At 45.7% G+C, this 21283-nt stretch overlaps 1 protein-coding gene across 5 annotated transcripts in view; it reads right to left on the reverse strand.

Annotated features, from left to right (window-relative positions):
* The window catches only part of LOC143934174 (myosin-binding protein C, fast-type-like), a 242826-nt gene that overhangs the window by 136396 nt on the left and 85147 nt on the right, over positions 1 to 21283 (reverse strand). For all 5 annotated transcript variants that reach the window (XM_077457560.1, XM_077457562.1, XM_077457563.1 and 2 more), the window contains 2 exons: positions 7669 to 7786; positions 2907 to 2949 (listed from right to left, as the gene is read on the reverse strand). In XM_077457560.1, coding sequence (XP_077313686.1) covers positions 2907 to 2949; positions 7669 to 7786 — 161 coding nt within the window. The remainder of the gene's footprint in view (positions 1 to 2906; positions 2950 to 7668; positions 7787 to 21283) is intronic.

Below are 21283 nucleotides of genomic sequence, written 5' to 3' on the forward strand. Positions count from 1 at the left end.
GGATTTTTGGGGGGACCCCCATGCCGTTTTTTTTAATGATTTTTATCTGTATTGCCGAGACCCAACAATTCATTATTGCCGCGAGTAGTTTTAAGTTACTTTTTTTCCTTTAGAAATGTCATTTTGTGCAGGAACTGTTCTAAACAGGGGAAAAAAGCAACACTTTACAGGCATACTATAGACACCCCCCAGGTTCGAAATTTAAATTAATATTTAACTTTTATTGTTTCACTTTAAGCATTATTAAAATCACTGCTCCTGAAAAAACAGCCATTTTTAAAACTTTTTTTGCATTGATACATGTCCCCTGGGGCAGGACCCAGGCCCCCAAACACTTTTTATGACAATACCATGCATATAAGCCTTTAAAATTAGCACTTTTGATTTTTCATTTTTGTGTCCCATAGACTTTAACAGTGTACACGTCTTCGAACAAATTTTTTGCCTGTTCGCCTTTTCTGGTGCGAACCGAATGTGGGGGTGTTCGGCCCATCCCTACATACAAGGTTGCCATTCTTGTCACCTATGGTTCTACGAGGCAAGTTTGAGTTGGCTGCCCCAACTTGTAAGTGACCAGCTCCTGTTAAATTAGGAGAAGGTTGTCTTGAGACCCTATGCCTCCTTTCTTAGCAAGGTGGTTTCTTCCCTTCACCTTTAATGGGACATTATTCTACCCTTTCTCTGTCCTGCTCCACAAACATCCTTAGGAGATTTTCCTGCATTGTTTGGAGGTGGTATGCACCATTTGAGTTTATCTCTCAGATACAGTCTTTCTCTCTCTTTGTCCTGCCTGACAGTCCCTATAGAGGACAGCCAGCGCCTATTTCCACTTTTGATGGGTGGTTTCGACAGCTCATTATTCATGGCCTCAAAGGCAAGTTTCCCTCTTTCCCCATCAGAATGAATGTTACAAGGTCAGTTAGTGCTTCTTGAACTTTCAGCGTCAGGAATCTGTTTCACAGATTGCAGGGCTACCTTGTTTTCTCTTCTTATGCCGTGTACACACGATCGGAATTTTGGTCGGAAAAAACGCTGATGGTTTTCCCGACGCTATTCCGACGGGATTTCGCTCAAGCTGCCTTGCATACACACGGTCACACCAAATCCCAACTGTTAAGAATGCGGTGACGTACAATATGTACAAATGGACTAGAAAAGGGAAGTTCAATAGCCAGTAGCCAATAGCTTCCGTCTCATAGATGAATCTGAGCATGTGTGAGTTTTTGTGTGTTGGAATTGCATACAGACAATCGGAAACTTTTTCCGTCTGAAAAATTGAGAACCTGCTCTCAATCTTTTGCTGGCATAAATTCAGCCAGCAAAATTGGAGCATACGCACGGTCGCATTTTCTGACGAAAAGCTCTCATCGGTCTTTTGTTGGCCGAAATTCCAACCGTGTGTACGTGACATTACTTTCGTTGTGTTTTTTCCAGGTGACTATTCAGGCTTCAGATAATATCAGCTTCAGTTATAAGGCTTTGTTTTCTGTTGCCCACACTCAGGTAGATTGCTTATACATTTCCCATTGTTTCAAAATACCTCTTTCTGTGTCCTATTATGTACAATGTGGAAATAGGACCTTTTCCTGGAGTACATTACAGGACACAGGTCCCTCCGCTTTGTTCTTATGATACACTCCTCTTTGATTGCAACTAAGGCAAGGCATGATGGGAGTAGGAGGGGTTATACTGGGCTGTCCTTATAGCTTTGCTTTGTTAGCATCCAATTCTCCTGAAGGTAGCAGTATAACCAGAATTTAAGAATACCCCTTTCTGTTCCATGTATTGATCTGCAAGGAAAGTATTTTACAGGTAAGACAGAAATCCTACTTTATGAGCACTGACTAGCTAGCCTCTGGGAAATGTCCAGCCCTCTGACCCATATACATACCTGGGAATGGAGCTGCTGACTTTTTCCTGGGTTGCTGGCTTTTGCTACCTGCTCTTCTGAGTTCTGACTTCTTACTGATTGACAGAGGCATCACTACCATAAGACAGATCAGGGGTGGTTGGCCCTGGTGTGGATTACTGGAAACGTATGTGTAGATGCTGGGACAGCCAACAGACAGGTTTGCTGGTTCCACAGTGTTGGGCAGGAGAAAGCAACTTGCAGGTTGGAACAGTCAGAGCACAGGGGACACTAAGGAGTACTGGCTGTGGCAGGTAGCAACATGATCTATTGCAGTAAGCTTCTGCTTAGGAAGGTATTACTACAATGTCTGTTCTACATGGCCTGTGTCTCTATATAGTCACTGACTGCTATGCTGACTGATAGGTACATGCTTTAGGCTGCACTCATGAAAACACAGTGGGGAATGGCCCTGAAGTCAGAGTATCCATATTGAACATTCTGCCCTTAGTGCACATTCAGCCCCAACCACCTGAGTCCTAGCAATCAATGATGATGTGAGATCTGGGCAGCCAGTGTCCTAGCAACCAACGTCCTAGGCAGCATCTGTCCTTGGCACAGCCCTAGGAACATAGAATAACTAGTGTCTCTACTCACTGTTCCATTTACTTTATGTCATATATGCTGAGTATGTATAATCTATGCCGACAGTTATAAAAAATAGCTGGCAGTTAGTGTATGAACAAACATGCAAACTGTTACCTGTTGTCTAAGATTTACTGTATATTGACTGTTATGTTTACTTGTGACTTAAACTGATATACAGTATATATTCATACTGCCTCTTATTCTGTAATTATACGCTTACCGTATATATAATGATCATCTGTTTTGACTACATACTCAGCCCCCTGCCCCATCCCTGTTCTCGGGCACGCTGATTTACCATAGTTCCAGGTTATGCCCAAGTATGTAATAGTGCACTCAACATTTACACGCATGGAAAACAAAAAACACAATACATAAGAAATAGCAACAGACAGCATGATATACTTACGTTCTCTTGAAAGCTTGCAGAATATTGCCTTCATTTCCCGCATCTATAAAACAAAGCATTGAATTATCAGTTTTAGAGTTGTATTCTATTATAAAGAGGTAGGGCATTAAAGTTATTGTAAACAATCACCTTTCAAAGCAACCCATTCAGTTTAAAATAGAAATTAAATGCAAAATATTTTTATAAAGACATAAAAATATTTTATAAATACTTTTTCCCCCTTTTTTTCTAAGCGCTTCTAAGCTGGGGGAAGAGAAGCAGCAGTACACTGAGCTTCCCAGTAAATGCTGTGCAGTGGGGGTGTAGCAGGACAAGTCTGATCATTGGAGGAGAGCACACAGCTTGAGAACTTACCATGGTGTGCTTTCCTGTTTAGTGTGGTTGGTTTTTAATAGGAAAGTAGAGGGACTGGCAGGAACACCAGGGATTTCATATAAAGCAAGCGATACAAAGAGAACAAGATACATTCTCATACAAGTACGTGGTACAGCAGGCACATAACAGGAATATGAAGTTTTGGGGCAAGAAATGCTTTAAGGTAAAATATTGCCTTGTGTTTTGTCATTATCAAAAAAAGACATTACTTTGTAATGTAGAACTTGTTCAGCTGTCAGGAAAATGACAGTTTATTACACATTAGGGACTTAAGTTGTTGTTTTCTGCATCTTTGCAGCCATCAACATGTATCCTTCAGCAAACAATGTCCTAAACCTTACATAACCATTGCTGCTTTTTAAGAAGAAATATTATATTCAATGAGGTGTTTTTTTCTGGAAAATTCTAAGGGCAATTGTACATCTCAGTGTGAATGGTGCAATGACTTTAGGTGGTGAACATATGTTATCATTCATTTCTATGGAATGCGTGTTTTACTGGAAATATCACCAAAGATGCAGCAAGTGGAACTTTTTTAGTGCAAGGCACCAGAATGGGTTGTGAAATGGCTCTAAGGAGTGAGCAAAAATGTCTCGTGCTTTGCCTAAGATATCTGACTGCCAATATGTAAGTAAAATGCACACACTACAGGGGTCTTGGTCTTGGCTAGGATGGCATCAAAAAAACAAACATTTAATTCTGCAGTAAGTGATACCTTTGGATCTTCAACAGGGATGAGCTTTATGTTCGACTTGAACATTGGCTGTTTGCCAGTTCACCGAACAGCGTGGGGTGTTCGCGGTAAATTCGAAAGCCGTGGTACACCCTTTAAAAGTCTATGGCAGAAATCAAAAGTGCTAATTTTAAAGGTTTATATGCATGGTATTGTCATAAAAAGTGTTTGGGGACCTGGGTCAATGTATCAATGCAAAAAAAAGTTTTAAAAACGGCTGTTTTTTTCGGGAGCAGTGATTTTAATAATGCTTAAAGTGAAACAATAAAAGTTAAAAATTCCTTTAAATTTCGTACCTGGGGGGTGTGTCTAGTATGCCTGTAAAGTGGTGCATTTTTCCCCTGTTTAGAACAGTTCCTGCACAAAATGACATTTCTAAAGGAAAAAAGTAATTTAAAACTACTCGCGGCTATAATGAATTGTCGGGTCTTGGCAATACAGATAAAAGTCATTGAAAAAAACGGCATGGGGGCCCCCCCAAAAATCTGTAACCAGGCGCTTTGTGTCTGGTATGAATATTAACGGGAACCCTGAACCAAAATTAAAAAAAAAAAAATTGCGTGGGGGCCTCCCCAAATTCCATGCCCTTCAGGTCTGGTATGGATATTAACCTCCCTGGCGGTATGATTATTTCGGATTTTAGGTGCTAAAAGCGGTACAATTATTTTGCATGAAAATTTGGCGTTTTATATTGTAGTCCTGTAATTCTTAGGAATAACTCTCTTAAATCTGTCCAAACCAGAGTCTAGCAGACATCCCGGGTATAATAAAGTTTGAAAAATGAAATCATAAATTATAATATAATAAATAACTATAAATAATTGTACCAAATAATAATATAACAATAATAAAAATTATTCAATAATGTAATCAAATCAAAAACATTGAAATTTTCTCAGTTGCAGAATTGTCACTGTCATTACTTTTCAATATTTGATGACGGATCTCCCCACAAATCAATATCCCTTAATTCTACGAGTGATTCCAATTTATTATCGCTGTTTTCTAGCTGGTCTAAAATAATTTTTGATGTAAAGGGACAGTTTTGGTTGCTATGGAAAATCTCCAGTTTCCAGGCATAAAGAACAGTTTTTATAATATAAAACTGCATGCAGGACACTGGGCAGACCACTAGGGACAAAGGGGATGTGAAATATTTACATACAGCAATGTAATCTGTAAGATTACATTATACCGTATGTATACTGTGTGTTTCACTTTTTGAATTTGGCGCTGATCTCCGTCCCCGTGCGTCGCAACGCTCGCAGGGAACGGAGCTCGGCTCCGTGATAGATCGAGCGAGACACGGCTCGCTCGTACAGCGGGGAGACAATGCTGGATCCGAGGGAGAAGGTAAGTAAACCTCCTCCTGGATCCAGCGATGCGGTCCCGAGTCTGGCTCGGGGGTTACCGCTAATGGTACAAAAATTCCACCCGAGCCAGACTCGAGAAGACCGTCAGGGGGGTTAAGAGGAACCGTGCACCAATTTTCTTTTTTAAAAATGGTGTAGGGCCCCCCCTCAAAATCCATACCAGACCCTGGAACCCTGCACCAAAATTAGAAAGAAAATGGCGTGGGGTCCCCCCAAAAGTCCATACCAGACCCTTATCTGGGCACGCAACCTGGCAGGCCACAGGAAAAGAGGGGGGATGAGAGAGCGCCCCCTCCTTCTGAACAGTACCAGGCCACATGCACTCAACATGGGGAGGGTGCTTTGGGGTAGCCATGTTGATGGGGACAAGGGCCTCATCCCCACAACCCTTTCCTGGTGGTTGTGGGGGTCTGCGGACGGGGGGCTTATTGGAATCTGGAAGCGCCCTTTAACAAGGGGACCACTAGATCCCGCCCACGGTGTGAAATGGTAATGGGTACATTGTACCCCTACCATTTCACAAAAAAAGTGTCAATGTTAAAAAACCACATCTTGGGGCAATGCTCCGCCGATGGACCGCAAAAACAGTTATTCTATAACTGAGGGCGGGGCCACACTGTGACGTAACTGGGTATCCCCGCCCCCTCTAACACATGGGGACATCCTGATGGCTTCTCTGTGGTGTCAGAGGGGGCAGGGAAACCCCTTTTACATACCCGGGTGGCCCCGCCCCCTCTGAGGCCACAGGAAGCCATTGGGAAGTCCCCGTACCTCAGAGGGGAGTGGGATTGAGATCTGGCTCAGGTATGTATGGGGGGGAGGGGCTGTGAGGGGAGCTGCATGCAGAAGGTTTTTACCTTACTGCAGAGAATGCAGTAACATAAAAAACCTTCTGCCTCTAGTATTTTGTCATACTTCTCTTGTGGATCACAGAAGTTCACTTACTTTTGCACTCATGTGACCCAAAGTTGGCTGACAGTGGGCCACAACCTGCTGTCAGCTGATGTAGCAGAGCTGACCATGTTGTCAGGATCCACCCCGCTGTATAATTGAGCTGAAGCCAGCTGTGCCCGTCCCCTCTCCAGCTCAGTGCTCCATTGAGTGCTCAAGGAGAAGAACAGAGAGCAGTCACTGATAGTCACTTCTCTCTGCTGCAAGCAGACCTAGAACTGAGCAATAAACGGTATTGTAATGAATTTGTTCTCAGTCTTAGAGCCAACATGGGACAGCTGTAGCATAACACCGATGCTGCTGCAGAGAGGTGGGTATGATAAAACCAGTCCAGATGGACAAATCTCCCTCCGTGGCTTATGTATTCTGAAAGCTGCTGTCAGAATGCCAGAACAGAATACAAATGACAATTTCCACCCAGCTTCTTTGATTTTCAATTGAAGAATGAGGAAGATGGTCAACCAATGAAGCAAATTTTCCTGAAGAACTGGATGAAATTTGATCAATGTATGACCAGTTTTAGTTCTGCAAGGGTTCATCCATTTCCTACCCAGCAGACTGTGGGCATTACACTTGTTCAGTCTTTCATTTATGTGCTGATTTATCCTACACATGGAGGTCACTCAACGTGCAGCCACCCAATATCACTTCTAGACATATGTTCTCCCAAACACTCATGCCAAAACGTGATCATCAGGCCCCACTACGGAATCCCCTTGGGATATTCATGAAAGTGTTACTAAACCCACAACAGTAAAATTAGTCTGTATATATGCAGTGAAGCATGCTTGTTATACTCCTTGTGGAACCGAAGGTGTTGAGCCTGTCTTCTCGTATCCTCCCCTTCAACAGTCCCAAATCTATCCCCTGACCGTACAGAGCCCTAAAAGGGACTCTGAACAAGCTTAAGAAATTGTTTTCTTCTTTTTCTTGGAATGGTGCATATAATCAGCACAGGGCCAATCAGCACTGTTCAGACAGAAGGTCAGGGGTCCTGCAGCTGCATAGGACAGTCAGAGGAGAATAGAAACTTCTCCTACAAGCTTTAAACAGTGCCTGGCCTGACACTGATAGAAGTCTCAAGACTGCTATATATTGCTGACGAGAAAAGGTATTTAACAGTTTATTTTTACTAAAATAATTGCATTTCCATGTTCTGTGTACTGTGGGAGACCAGATATAGTGAATGCAGGGTCCTGAGTTTTGTAACACTTTAACAAGACAGATATGTATGACTGCTCAAGTGCCTTAAACACATACTATATACTGTATGATCAGCACACTATTTGTTATTTAATTCAAACTGTTCCCTTCTGATATGTATGCTTACCTTGTACTGAGACAGTGAACGTGCAGTTTTCACGTTGGTCCGGTGCAGTGACTTCACATCGATAGGAACCATTATCAGCTTTAACTGCCTTGAAAACTTTTAGCTGAAAGTGGTATAGCTGTGGGAAACAAATAAGGGGCATTGATTATGGATGTTTGCTAATTTTGTCCTAAATGTTCTGCTTTCCACTGACAATTGGACTTATTGTAAAATACACGTACCGATCATAGAGACCTGGATGTAGTAAACCATTTAAACAATTACTTCTGTTTAGTCTTCACAGAAATAAATTACACTAACAGTAACAAGTTGGGGAATCATATTGGTTCTAGTAATGACGGTTCATTTTTTTTATTTCTGGACACAGAGGAACTGGCTCAGTTACAGCTTAATAAAGCAATCGGCCCTGATGTTATTCACCCCAGAGTTCTTAGCCCTTGTACACATGGTCAGAGAATCCATCGGAATGTGTCCTATCGGACCGTTTTGTCGGATAATCCTACTGTGTGTGGTATGCATCGGACTGTTTCCGTCGGAATATCCGTCGGACCAAATTTTCAGACTTGCTGGAAATATTTTGGTCCGATCATACCCCGATCATGTGTAGAGAATTCCGATTGGACAAAGTGCCATGCATGCTCAGATCAAATTCCTACACCAAAGCTATTGGCTACTAGCCTGAACGTAGTCCCGTCGTAACGAAATAACGTCATCACGTTCTGAACGATTGGATTTTCCGACAACTTCGTCCGACCATGTGTATGCAACAGTTTCGGACAAGATCCGTCAGACAAAATCCGACGGACAGAATCCGTCGGATTTGGTTGTCGGAATCTCCGACCGTGTGTACAAGGGCTAAGAGAACTTTGAAATAAAGTTTTTGGACCAATAACAGATGTTTTTAATCAATCTCTTCTAACAGGAGATGTACCCCATGACTGCTAATATTGTACCTATTCACAAGAAGGGCAGCAAGGTAGAAATTGGCAATTACAGTTTTATTCAAGTTAATGGAATCACGCCTGAAAAGAAGGATCATTGATCGCTTAAAAAATACACAGCTTTCTGGACGCAAAGCAGCATGGCTTTACAGAGGGCAGATCATGTTAGACTAATCTGATTGAATTTTTTGACTACGGTATATTACCAATGTTTTGGATCAGGGTGGTGCTTTGGACATAGCATACCTAGATTTCAGCAAGGTATTTAATACAGTTCCACATAATGATCTAATACAAAAGATATGGGTAACAAAAGTGATGAAAGGTTTGGTGGATAAAATATATAGAGAGTGACTTCAGGAACATAATATGTACAGTCTGGAGGAAAGAAGGGGAAGGGGAGATATGATTGAAACCTTCAAATACATCAAGGGGTTGAATAAGGTTCAGGAGGACAGTTTTTTCAATATGAACCCAAACTCAAGAACACATGACCTCAAACTAACTGGAGGAAAGTTCAAAACAAATCCTAGAATGTATTATTTTACTGAAAGGGTAGTTGATGTTTGGAATAAACCATCAGCAGAGGTAGTGCGACAGTCAACAGTAAATTGCTTCAAACATGCATGGGACAAATATAGATTGATATTCTGACAATAAAGTTAACGGAAAAAAAACACCCCAAAAACATTAAAAATGGGCAGAGTCAATGGTCTACACAGTCCTTTTCTGCTGTCACTTTTCTGTTTCTATGTCTCATTTACACACATTAGTGCCAGATTTTGGAGAGATCTAGTGCAAATGGTCCCTCATCTGAAATATCTTTCCGTTAATAGTATATTTTTTTTTTTTGTGGGTTGAGTCCTTGCGAGTATCTATAATATTTATATAAGAAAAAATTAAAATAATTTAATGTATATACCCACTGTGTATGTTTGGTGAATCAATCACACCCTGCACACTCCCATATAATTGTGCTATACTCAATAAACAAATCAAATAGTGCCGCGCTCCACCTTCAATATAGAAATCCTTCTATTATATCATAAAACCACTATACTAAATAATATGAACTTGTGCGGTTACACCTTTAACCTTTGTGACTCAAAATAACATATATAAAACAAACATAAGTGAAATTCATATAACCAGTCCATGCATTTGTAACTACAGTATACAAATGTACTGAAGAAGTGTTCACATAAAATTAGTAAGTATATTCCTGCAAGACTTCTTGTTGAATCCCACAACACTGTGCTCAGTGCTCACAATTAAATTTGTACTTTGTGTATCCTCCACCTGATGTGCTCTCACCTAAAATCTGACCACACTTTCAAATAAGGTAATAGATAGATATGCCACATGTGTTAGTTGAACAAATCCTTACACTGGTATAATTACCGCTCCGCGTTCCCTGGCGAGCATTGTGACATCATCAAAGCCTCTCTCTTTGATGTACTTTGATGTTAAAATGCTCTCCGGATCAATAAATATACCAGTGTGAGGATTTTTGTTGAGCGAACGCATATCTATTACATGCGAGATACAGTGTGGTGCGTTGGAAGCACCAGAAAATAGGCCCATGATCATCACACTATCTATCATTTTGGTCAATTCTGCTAGTCAAACAAAAAATGTAAATCTTAACTGACATGTTCAAGCTTCAGGATCTATGTGTACAATTGTGCAATTACATCATGTGACAGACCCAACTGGGACGGGGGCTTTTGGAGGGGACTTAGGGCAAGCCTCTTACCCACTGATAATGTCCCATGGAGGAGACTGGTGATTCTGTCTGCTTCTCCCAATCAGAGCATGGAAAAAAGCTCAGTTCAGCCTCTGATCCCATGGAGAGAGCAGATTATTCTCTAATGATGGACAACAACGTGATGAACAGTGAGGGTGAGGCTAGGATAAATTCTCTAAATAAATACAATAAAGCTTCCCTTCTGGAGTGTAAGGAAAGGAGTAATATTAATCTTGTACAGGTTAATGGTCAGAGGAAATATGGCGGCCCTCCTGCAGACTGAATTGGATAAGCTCCTCCACTTAGGACAGAAATATTTATCATCAAGCTCCCTCAAGGAATCTATGAAGATACATTAATTCCACTTTTTCAGACTGCTGGAACATTGCATGAGTTTTGTCTTATGATGACTTTTCTAGTGGACAGATTCCACAAGTAAAAGCCAAACACAAGAAAGACAGCATGTGTAATGTAATTTGTGTATCCATGGCCCAGGACCTGCTGCCAGGCTGCTTGGGTGGGCTCCCTGACTAGTGATGGACGAACGTTTCGCCCGGCGGTCGTTTCGCGGCGAATTTCCGACATTCGCGGTCCGCACGTTCGAACGCCTTTTTCCGTCGTTCGCCGCGGCGGACTTACGTGTTTAATGTATACAAGAACTTTAACCTTTGGTGACACGTTTATCATGTGATACAGGACAGCCACTTGAGACATGACAGCACATGGACACTTGTACATTCCCCCTAACCTATAAATACACCCGATCCGGTGGCCATTTTACATTCTTTCTTCTGTTACGATAGGGACAGGTTCCTGTGTGGAGTAGGGAGAGATAAACCACTAGCTATTTGGTACACAAAAGTTCTTTTCAGGACTGGTATAGGTGTTAGGTGTTGATAGGTTTGCTGTGCTGCTGATTCTTGCAGCAGCCTGAGTGTTTTTTGTTAGTTTAGAGAAAGGGAAAGGACGGTGTATGCTACAGGGACAGCCAGATTAGTCTTTCATCATCATCATCATCATCATCATCATTAGCTGTTACTATCAAGGTCCACAAAAGAGCTGTTCCAGTAACCACTAATCGTTCTCTTTTTTTGCCAATTTGTATAGGGACAGGAAGGAAGCAGTGTTGTCAGGCAGTGAGGGTAATTTTAAAGACTTGCTGTTATTATTAGTTCCACAAAGGTTCTTTTCAGGACTGGTATCAGTGGTACAGTAATAGGCTTGTACATGTATAATATTCTTTCTTCCAAATATAGAAAGGATATTATACTTGACTGCTGCCCTTCTGCTGCAGTCTGCTAAACATTCACAACTCACTTGTTCCACAAAAGTTCTTATAAGGACTGGTAACTTGGTATAGGGTGCTACGGTACATAGGCTTGAGTGCGGTACAGTCTGCTGTTCTGTAAGGACCGCTATCGGTCCACAATAGATAGGGTTGACGTGCACCACTGCTGACCGCTGCCCTATACTGCAGCAGTCCTTCAGCGGTATAGGGACTGACGTACAGTCTGCTAATCACTAACACACAACCTGCTTGTTCCACAAAAGTTCTTATAAGGACTGGTAACTTGGTATAGGGTGCTACGGTACATAGGCTTGAGTGCGGTACAGTCTGCTGTTCTGTAAGGACCGCTATCGGTCCACAATAGATAGGGTTGACGTGCACCACTGCTGACCGCTGCCCTATACTGCAGCAGTCCTTCAGCGGTATAGGGACTGACGTACAGTCTGCTAAACACTAATACACAACCTGCTTGGTCCACAAAAGTTCTTATAAGGACTGGTAACTTGGTATAGGGTGCTACGGTACATAGGCTTGAGTGCGGTACAGTCTGCTGTTCTGTAAGGACCGCTATCGGTCCACAATAGATAGGGTTGACGTGCACCACTGCTGACCGCTGCCCTATACTGCAGCAGTCCTTCAGCGGTATAGGGACTGACGTACAGTCTGCTAATCACTAACACACAACCTGCTTGTTCCACAAAAGTTCTTATAAGGACTGGTAACTTGGTATAGGGTGCTACGGTACATAGGCTTGAGTGCGGTACAGTCTGCTGTTCTGTAATGACCGCTATCGGTCCACAATAGATAGGGTTGACGTGCACCACTGCTGACCGCTGCCCTATACTGCAGCAGTCCTTCAGCGGTATAGGGACTGACGTACAGTCTGCTAATCACTAACACACAACCTGCTTGTTCCACAAAAGTTCTTATAAGGACTGGTAACTTGGTATAGGGTGCTACGGTACATAGGCTTGAGTGCGGTACAGTCTGCTGTTCTGTAAGGACCGCTATCGGTCCACAATAGATAGGGTTGACGTGCACCACTGCTGACCGCTGCCCTATACTGCAGCAGTCCTTCAGCGGTATAGGGACTGACGTACAGTCTGCTAAACACTAATACACAACCTGCTTGGTCCACAAAAGTTCTTATAAGGACTGGTAACTTGGTATAGGGTGCTACGGTACATAGGCTTGAGTGCGGTACAGTCTGCTGTTCTGTAAGGACCGCTATCGGTCCACAATAGATAGGGTTGACGTGCACCACTGCTGACCGCTCACCTATACTGCAGCAGTCCTTCAGCGGTATAGGGACTGACGTACAGTCTGCTAATCACTAACACACAACCTGCTTGTTCCACAAAAGTTCTTATAAGGACTGGTAACTTGGTATAGGGTGCTACGGTACATAGGCTTGAGTGCGGTACAGTCTGCTGTTCTGTAAGGACCGCTATCGGTCCACAATAGATAGGGTTGACGTGCACCACTGCTGACCGCTGCCCTATACTGCAGCAGTCCTTCAGCGGTATAGGGACTGACGTACAGTCTGCTAAACACTAATACACAACCTGCTTGGTCCACAAAAGTTCTTATAAGGACTGGTAACTTGGTATAGGGTGCTACGGTACATAGGCTTGAGTGCGGTACAGTCTGCTGTTCTGTAAGGACCGCTATCGGTCCACAATAGATAGGGTTGACGTGCACCACTGCTGACCGCTGCCCTATACTGCAGCAGTCCTTCAGCGGTATAGGGACTGACGTACAGTCTGCTAAACACTAATACACAACCTGCTTGGTCCACAAAAGTTCTTATAAGGACTGGTAACTTGGTATAGGGTGCTACGGTACATAGGCTTGAGTGCGGTACAGTCTGCTGTTCTGTAAGGACCGCTATCGGTCCACAATAGATAGGGTTGACGTGCACCACTGCTGACCGCTCACCTATACTGCAGCAGTCCTTCAGCGGTATAGGGACTGACGTACAGTCTGCTAATCACTAACACACAACCTGCTTGTTCCACAAAAGTTCTTATAAGGACTGGTAACTTGGTATAGGGTGCTACGGTACATAGGCTTGAGTGCGGTACAGTCTGCTGTTCTGTAAGGACCGCTATCGGTCCACAATAGATAGGGTTGACGTGCACCACTGCTGACCGCTGCCCTATACTGCAGCAGTCCTTCAGCGGTATAGGGACTGACGTACAGTCTGCTAAACACTAATACACAACCTGCTTGGTCCACAAAAGTTCTTATAAGGACTGGTAACTTGGTATAGGGTGCTACGGTACATAGGCTTGAGTGCGGTACAGTCTGCTGTTCTGTAAGGACCGCTATCGGTCCACAATAGATAGGGTTGACGTGCACCACTGCTGACCGCTGCCCTATACTGCAGCAGTCCTTCAGCGGTATAGGGACTGACGTACAGTCTGCTAAACACTAATACACAACCTGCTTGGTCCACAAAAGTTCTTATAAGGACTGGTAACTTGGTATAGGGTGCTACGGTACATAGGCTTGAGTGCGGTACAGTCTGCTGTTCTGTAAGGACCGCTATCGGTCCACAATAGATAGGGTTGACGTGCACCACTGCTGACCGCTGCCCTATACTGCAGCAGTCCTTCAGCGGTATAGGGACTGACGTACAGTCTGCTAAACACTAATACACAACCTGCTTGGTCCACAAAAGTTCTTATAAGGACTGGTAACTTGGTATAGGGTGCTACGGTACATAGGCTTGAGTGCGGTACAGTCTGCTGTTCTGTAAGGACCGCTATCGGTCCACAATAGATAGGGTTGACGTGCACCACTGCTGACCGCTCACCTATACTGCAGCAGTCCTTCAGCGGTATAGGGACTGACGTACAGTCTGCTAATCACTAACACACAACCTGCTTGTTCCACAAAAGTTCTTATAAGGACTGGTAACTTGGTATAGGGTGCTACGGTACATAGGCTTGAGTGCGGTACAGTCTGCTGTTCTGTAAGGACCGCTATCGGTCCACAATAGATAGGGTTGACGTGCACCACTGCTGACCGCTGCCCTATACTGCAGCAGTCCTTCAGCGGTATAGGGACTGACGTACAGTCTGCTAAACACTAATACACAACCTGCTTGGTCCACAAAAGTTCTTATAAGGACTGGTAACTTGGTATAGGGTGCTACGGTACATAGGCTTGAGTGCGGTACAGTCTGCTGTTCTGTAAGGACCGCTATCGGTCCACAATAGATAGGGTTGACGTGCACCACTGCTGACCGCTGCCCTATACTGCAGCAGTCCTTCAGCGGTATAGGGACTGACGTACAGTCTGCTAAACACTAATACACAACCTGCTTGGTCCACAAAAGTTCTTATAAGGACTGGTAACTTGGTATAGGGTGCTACGGTACATAGGCTTGAGTGCGGTACAGTCTGCTGTTCTGTAAGGACCGCTATCGGTCCACAATAGATAGGGTTGACGTGCACCACTGCTGACCGCTGCCCTATACTGCAGCAGTCCTTCAGCGGTATAGGGACTGACGTACAGTCTGCTAAACACTAATACACAACCTGCTTGGTCCACAAAAGTTCTTATAAGGACTGGTAACTTGGTATAGGGTGCTACGGTACATAGGCTTGAGTGCGGTACAGTCTGCTGTTCTGTAAGGACCGCTATCGGTCCACAATAGATAGGGTTGACGTGCACCACTGCTGACCGCTCACCTATACTGCAGCAGTCCTTCAGCGGTATAGGGACTGACGTACAGTCTGCTAATCACTAACACACAACCTGCTTGTTCCACAAAAGTTCTTATAAGGACTGGTAACTTGGTATAGGGTGCTACGGTACATAGGCTTGAGTGCGGTACAGTCTGCTGTTCTGTAAGGACCGCTATCGGTCCACAATAGATAGGGTTGACGTGCACCACTGCTGACCGCTGCCCTATACTGCAGCAGTCCTTCAGCGGTATAGGGACTGACGTACAGTCTGCTAAACACTAATACACAACCTGCTTGGTCCACAAAAGTTCTTATAAGGACTGGTAACTTGGTATAGGGTGCTACGGTACATAGGCTTGAGTGCGGTACAGTCTGCTGTTCTGTAAGGACCGCTATCGGTCCACAATAGATAGGGTTGACGTGCACCACTGCTGACCGCTGCCCTATACTGCAGCAGTCCTTCAGCGGTATAGGGACTGACGTACAGTCTGCTAAACACTAATACACAACCTGCTTGGTCCACAAAAGTTCTTATAAGGACTGGTAACTTGGTATAGGGTGCTACGGTACATAGGCTTGAGTGCGGTACAGTCTGCTGTTCTGTAAGGACCGCTATCGGTCCACAATAGATAGGGTTGACGTGCACCACTGCTGACCGCTGCCCTATACTGCAGCAGTCCTTCAGCGGTATAGGGACTAAGAGTTTTGTCACAGGGTCATTTAAAAAATGACAGGCAGAGGAAGAGGCAGGCCCTTCCGCAGGGGTGGTAGGGGTAGGGCAGGAGCAACAGGCTTGAGCCAAAGTGGGAAGTTGCAGAAGGTGCGTTCAATTACTTTAAAGGATGCACCAGACTTGGTTGAGTGGCTCGCTCAGCCTTACTCTTCTGCACCCTCCTCATCCTCTCGATCTGCACCCTCTTCTTCACTCTCTGCTATGTGCACCCCCAAAGACACTACCACCAACAACACGACCACCACCACCACCACCACATACCTTCCGCTTGAGTCACTGGAATTATTTTCCGATCCATATCAAGAGGACATTTCTGATGCGCAGCCACTCTTGGTATTGGATCAGGAAGAGGAGGTAGCAACAAGCGCTACTCAGCAGTCTGACGCCAGTACCCAGATCAGCCCAAGGAGGAGGTTGGTCCCCGGTGTTGCTGCCTACTCCGAGATCTCTACTTATAGCGGTGGGGAAGGTGACGTTGATGATGACGTGTCTAGTGATGTCACGTGGGTGCCCACAAGAGAGGAAGAGGAGGGGAGTTCAGAGGGAGATATGGACCAGCAGATAGGGAGGAGAAGCAGCAATGACTTACATTGCACAGCAGGGACAAAGCAGACTGCAAATGTATCAGGAGCGAGTCATCGACCATGTACGGTCACATCTGGCGCTCCCAGGACACCGGCACATGGCTCCGCAGTGTGGGCTTTTTTTAACGTGTCCGCTGCTGACAATAGCGTTGCCATCTGCAATCTTTGCAGTCAACGCGTTAGTCGCGGTAAGCCCAATACTCACCTAGGGACGACCGCCTTAAGAAGGCACATGAGCAGCCATCACCGAGCCCAGTGGGAGCAACGGAACACACAAAGCCACACTGCAGGCTCTCACCGTCCAGCCTCGTCTTCTACTTCTCCTTCTCCTCTCTCCTCACAATTGTCCTCCACTCCACCTTCCATCACGCCAAGCTCACATTTTTCTGCAAAAAGGCAGGCTTCCGTGGGCCTAATGTTTGAGCGTAAAAAAATGATGACGCCGGATAACCCTCTTGCCCAACGGTTGGCGGCTGGCTTGTCAGAACTCATAGCCCGCCAACTACTGCCATATAAACTGGTGGACTCGGAGGCCTTTCGCAAATTTGTGGCCATTGGAACACCACAATGGAAGGTCCCAGGAAGGAAGTATTTCTCAGAGAAGGGCATCCCAGAGCTATATGGCCATGTTCAGCGGCAAGTGAATGTATCTCTGGCACACAGTGTCGGTGCCAAGATACATCTGACCACAGACACGTGGTCTAGCAAACACGGGCAGGGAAGGTATATCAGTTTTACTGCCCACTGGGTGAACCTTCTGACGGCCGTCAAGCATGTAACCCGTGGCACCCGTGTAGATTTGGTTTTACCGCCACGGATTGCATGCAGGCCTGACTCTTCTTCTCCTCCTCCTACTCCATCCTCCTCCCTCTCCTCCTCAGCTGCCTCCTCCTTTTCCGCTGCTAGCGTCTCTTCCACTGCACCGCCCAAGCTCCCCAGAACCTATTCCACATGCCAGGTGAGACGTTGCCATGCCGTGCTGCGTCTGTTGTGCCTGGAAGCAAAGAGCCACACTGGCCCGGCACTCCTTTCAGCTTTGCGTTCACAGGCAGATGAGTGGCTAACACCGCTCAATTTGACAGTTGGTAAAGTGGTGTGTGACAACGGTGCCAATCTGCTTAGCGCATTGAAACAGGGCAAAATCACGCACGTGCCGTGCATGGCACACGTCTTAAACTTGGTCGTGCAGCGATTCCTTGTCAAATACCCTGGGGTCCAGGACATCTTGCGGCAGGCAAGGAAAATCTCGGCCCATTTCAGAAGATCTTACACGGCCATGGCTCGCCTTGCTGACATTCAGCGGCGACACCATCTGCCGGTCAGACGTCTTATTTGCGATTGCCCGACGCGATGGAACTCAACCTTCTATATGCTTGATAGGCTGCTCCAGCAGAAACGTGCAGTTAACGTCTACCTGTATGAACTCTGCGAAAGAAACGGTTCTGGGGAGCTGGGTTTTTTTTCACCGCGCCAGTGGCTGCTCATGCGCGACACATGCAGACTTCTGCGGCCATTTGAGGAGATCACCAAACTGGTCAGTCGCAGCCATGGCGCCATCAGTGACATGGTACCTTATGCCTTCTTTCTGGAGCGTGCATTGCGTCGTGTCATTGATCAGGCTGTGGAGGAGCAGGAGCGGGAAGATGAGGAAGTCGCAATGCTGGATGAATTCCCAGGGGGGGCTACTCTATCTGAGACAAGTCAACAACAGGAGTCTGATGAGGAGTCAGAGGAGGATGGTGCCGGGGCGGATGAGCAGGAGCAAGAAGAGCATGCTTTAAACCTTTCTGGGATCCCTGTTGTGCGAGGATGGGGAGAGGAGAATGAAGAGGACGACATTATCCTGGATGATGAGCAGGAGCCAGGCCACCACACCGCTTCCACTTTAGTGCAAATGGGGGCCTTCATGCTCCAGTGTTTTAATAGGGACCCCCGTATAAAAAGCATGAGGGTCAAGGACCAGTACTGGGTGGCAACGTACTTAGACCCCCGGTACAAACACAAAATGGCGGAAATGTTACCGCCGTCGCAGAGGGCTGTCAGAATGCAGCACTTCCAGGCCTTGCTTCGAGAAATGCTGCATTCTGCTTTTGCGTGCGCTGGCAGAGGAGCAATTCCCACTCCCAGAGAAGGATTTGCGGGTACCAATCCAACAGCGCCTGCAAGAAGAGGCCGGTTTGAAGATGTGTTGGTGACTTCGGATATGAGGTCATTCTTTCAGCCGACCCATCGACAGGTGTCATCCGGATCCAGCATCAGGGAACGCCTAGACCGTCAGGTGTCCGACTACATTGGGTTAACGGCCGATGTGGACGCTCTGAGGAGTGATGAACCCCTAGACTACTGGGTGGGCAGGCTTGACCTCTGGCCAGAGCTTGCCCAATTTGCAATCGAACTGTTGGCTTGCCCCTCATCCAGTGTCCTGTCCGAAAGGACGTTCAGCGCAGCAGGGGGGATTGTGACCGATAAGCGTACTCGCCTAGCTCACCACAGTGTTAACTACCTCACATTTCTAAAAATGAATGAGGCATGGATCTCGGAGGAATTCAACACATGTGACCAGTAGACCATGTATATGTCTATAAACTATTTTTTTAATCAAGCACACAGACCTTCTTAATTCATTTGGCTCACTTCCTTGACCCAAAAAAGCACACCGTACTATATGCCCCTACCCTCCTCTTTGAAGAGGTTGAGCGGTGTCATATTTCTACTGGGGCTGCTTATGATATCCCTGTGCTGTGCTGACTTCCTCCTGGGGGTTCTTATTATGAAGGGATCACACTATCCCTGTGCTGTGCTGACTTCCTCCTGGGGGTTCTTATTATGAGGGGATCACACCATCCCTGTGCTGTGCTGACTTCCTCCTGGGGCTGCTTACGGTGCTGCTGTCAGTGCTGTATGTCACGGTGCTGCTGTCAGCGCTGTATGTCACGGTGCTGCTGTCAGCGCTGTATGTCACGGTGCTGCTGTCAGCGCTGTATGTCACGGTGCTGCTGTCAGCGCTGTATGTCACGGTGCTGCTGTCAGCGCTGTATGTCACGGTGCTGCTGTCAGCGCTGTATGTCACGGTGCTGCTGTCAGCGCTGTATGTCACGGTGCTGCTGTCAGCGCTGTATGTCACGGTGCTGCTGTCAGCGCTGTATGTCACGGTGCTGCTGTCAGTGCTCTGTATTACGGTGCTGCTGTCAGATGCCTCTATCACGGTGCATGTGTCATTCCGGTATGTCACGCTGCTGGTGATCATCTCCTGCACCCTCTTCTTTGCCTACCCTGGTCCCTGACCTTCCCTCTCCTCCATTGCCTTCATTAGCTCCATAGTCCTGAATTGTTAGAACAATTTCCCAAATAAAATAAAAATGCTTGTAGTTATCGATCCCAAATTCACCTCATACATGTATTATGTCATTGTCCAGATGGTGGGACTACGTTTTACCCCCTAATAATTACCACGTGGCCGCAAATTCGACATGAAGGTTTGCAAAGTTCGCCTCCCATTGAAGTCAATGGGGCCCGCGGCGAACGTTCGGTTTCGCGAACGTTTGGGTCCGTTCGCATTTCGCGTTCGCGAAACGTCCCGTCGGAAGTTCGTCCATCACTATCCCTGACTAATCAAAGCTTGTCTGGGTGTCTGGCTGTTGATTAGCTTACTGTTAAGTAGAACTCTGTTTAATTAGATCACCTGATTTAAAACGCTAATTGCTGTGCTACCATCTCACACTCATATGCATTGCATGACAATCATGGGCTTAGATCAGGTGGTGAGGAAGCAACTTATCCCCTCCTCACCACCTGTCAAACATACTCGGATCACTTTTCAAAGAAACAGCAGTGCCTGCTGCACTTGTGAATGATTTTTGCATTCGGCAGTGGCACCCTTAGGGCTCATTCACATGCAAAGTTGGGGGTGGTAAAGGCCTGTGGTTGAGTCAAGGTTTTATCACCCCAAGTCCCTACCTCCTTTAGCTGATGAGGCAGCAGTCAAAAGTGTACACATGCCACAGCAGGAATTAAGCCCCCTGCTGCTTTTGGTGGGTGCTACCACCTTCAAGTAAATGGGGCCACTCTGCAAGCGCCCTGCAACTGCATGCCTCTGCGGTGCCCAAGGGGTTAAAGCAGGTGGTGAGAAAGCAACACAACACTGTCTGCTGTAACCCCTTGTTTGCTGTACTGCACAAGGTTGCAGGGTACTTGCAGTGCAACACCCACCAACCACCAGAGGGCATATAACTCCTGCTGCGGCTATGACATGTGTACAGCCACCACTGCAGCTAAAAGGGGTGTGGTTGGGGCGGGAGTGGTAAAAATATGTCTTAACTATGGTTTATTACCACCAACCCAAATTCAAACGTAAATTACTTTTTACTGTTCTGAGCCCCCTGTAAGGCTGCTTTTACACCAATGTGCTCCTGTTTACCCACACTTATATCCTGCACGTGTGGTGCACTTTCTGAAAGCACACCAAAACTCCTGCATTCAGAAAGTGCATCAAACCTGCAGGATATAATAGAAGTCTGTGGCTAAGCACAGCTATCCCAGGAAAGCCGCAGGTACACTGCACTGCCCCCCAGTTGTGGGTAAACCGCAGTACATCAGTGTGAAAGCAGCCTTATACTATTATACCCAG

Source organism: Lithobates pipiens, unplaced genomic scaffold (genome assembly GCF_037356315.1).
Source record: "Lithobates pipiens isolate NorthernLeopardFrog02 unplaced genomic scaffold, aLitPip1_a1.2 Scaffold_27, whole genome shotgun sequence".
Classification (NCBI taxonomy): Eukaryota; Metazoa; Chordata; class Amphibia; order Anura; family Ranidae; genus Lithobates; species Lithobates pipiens.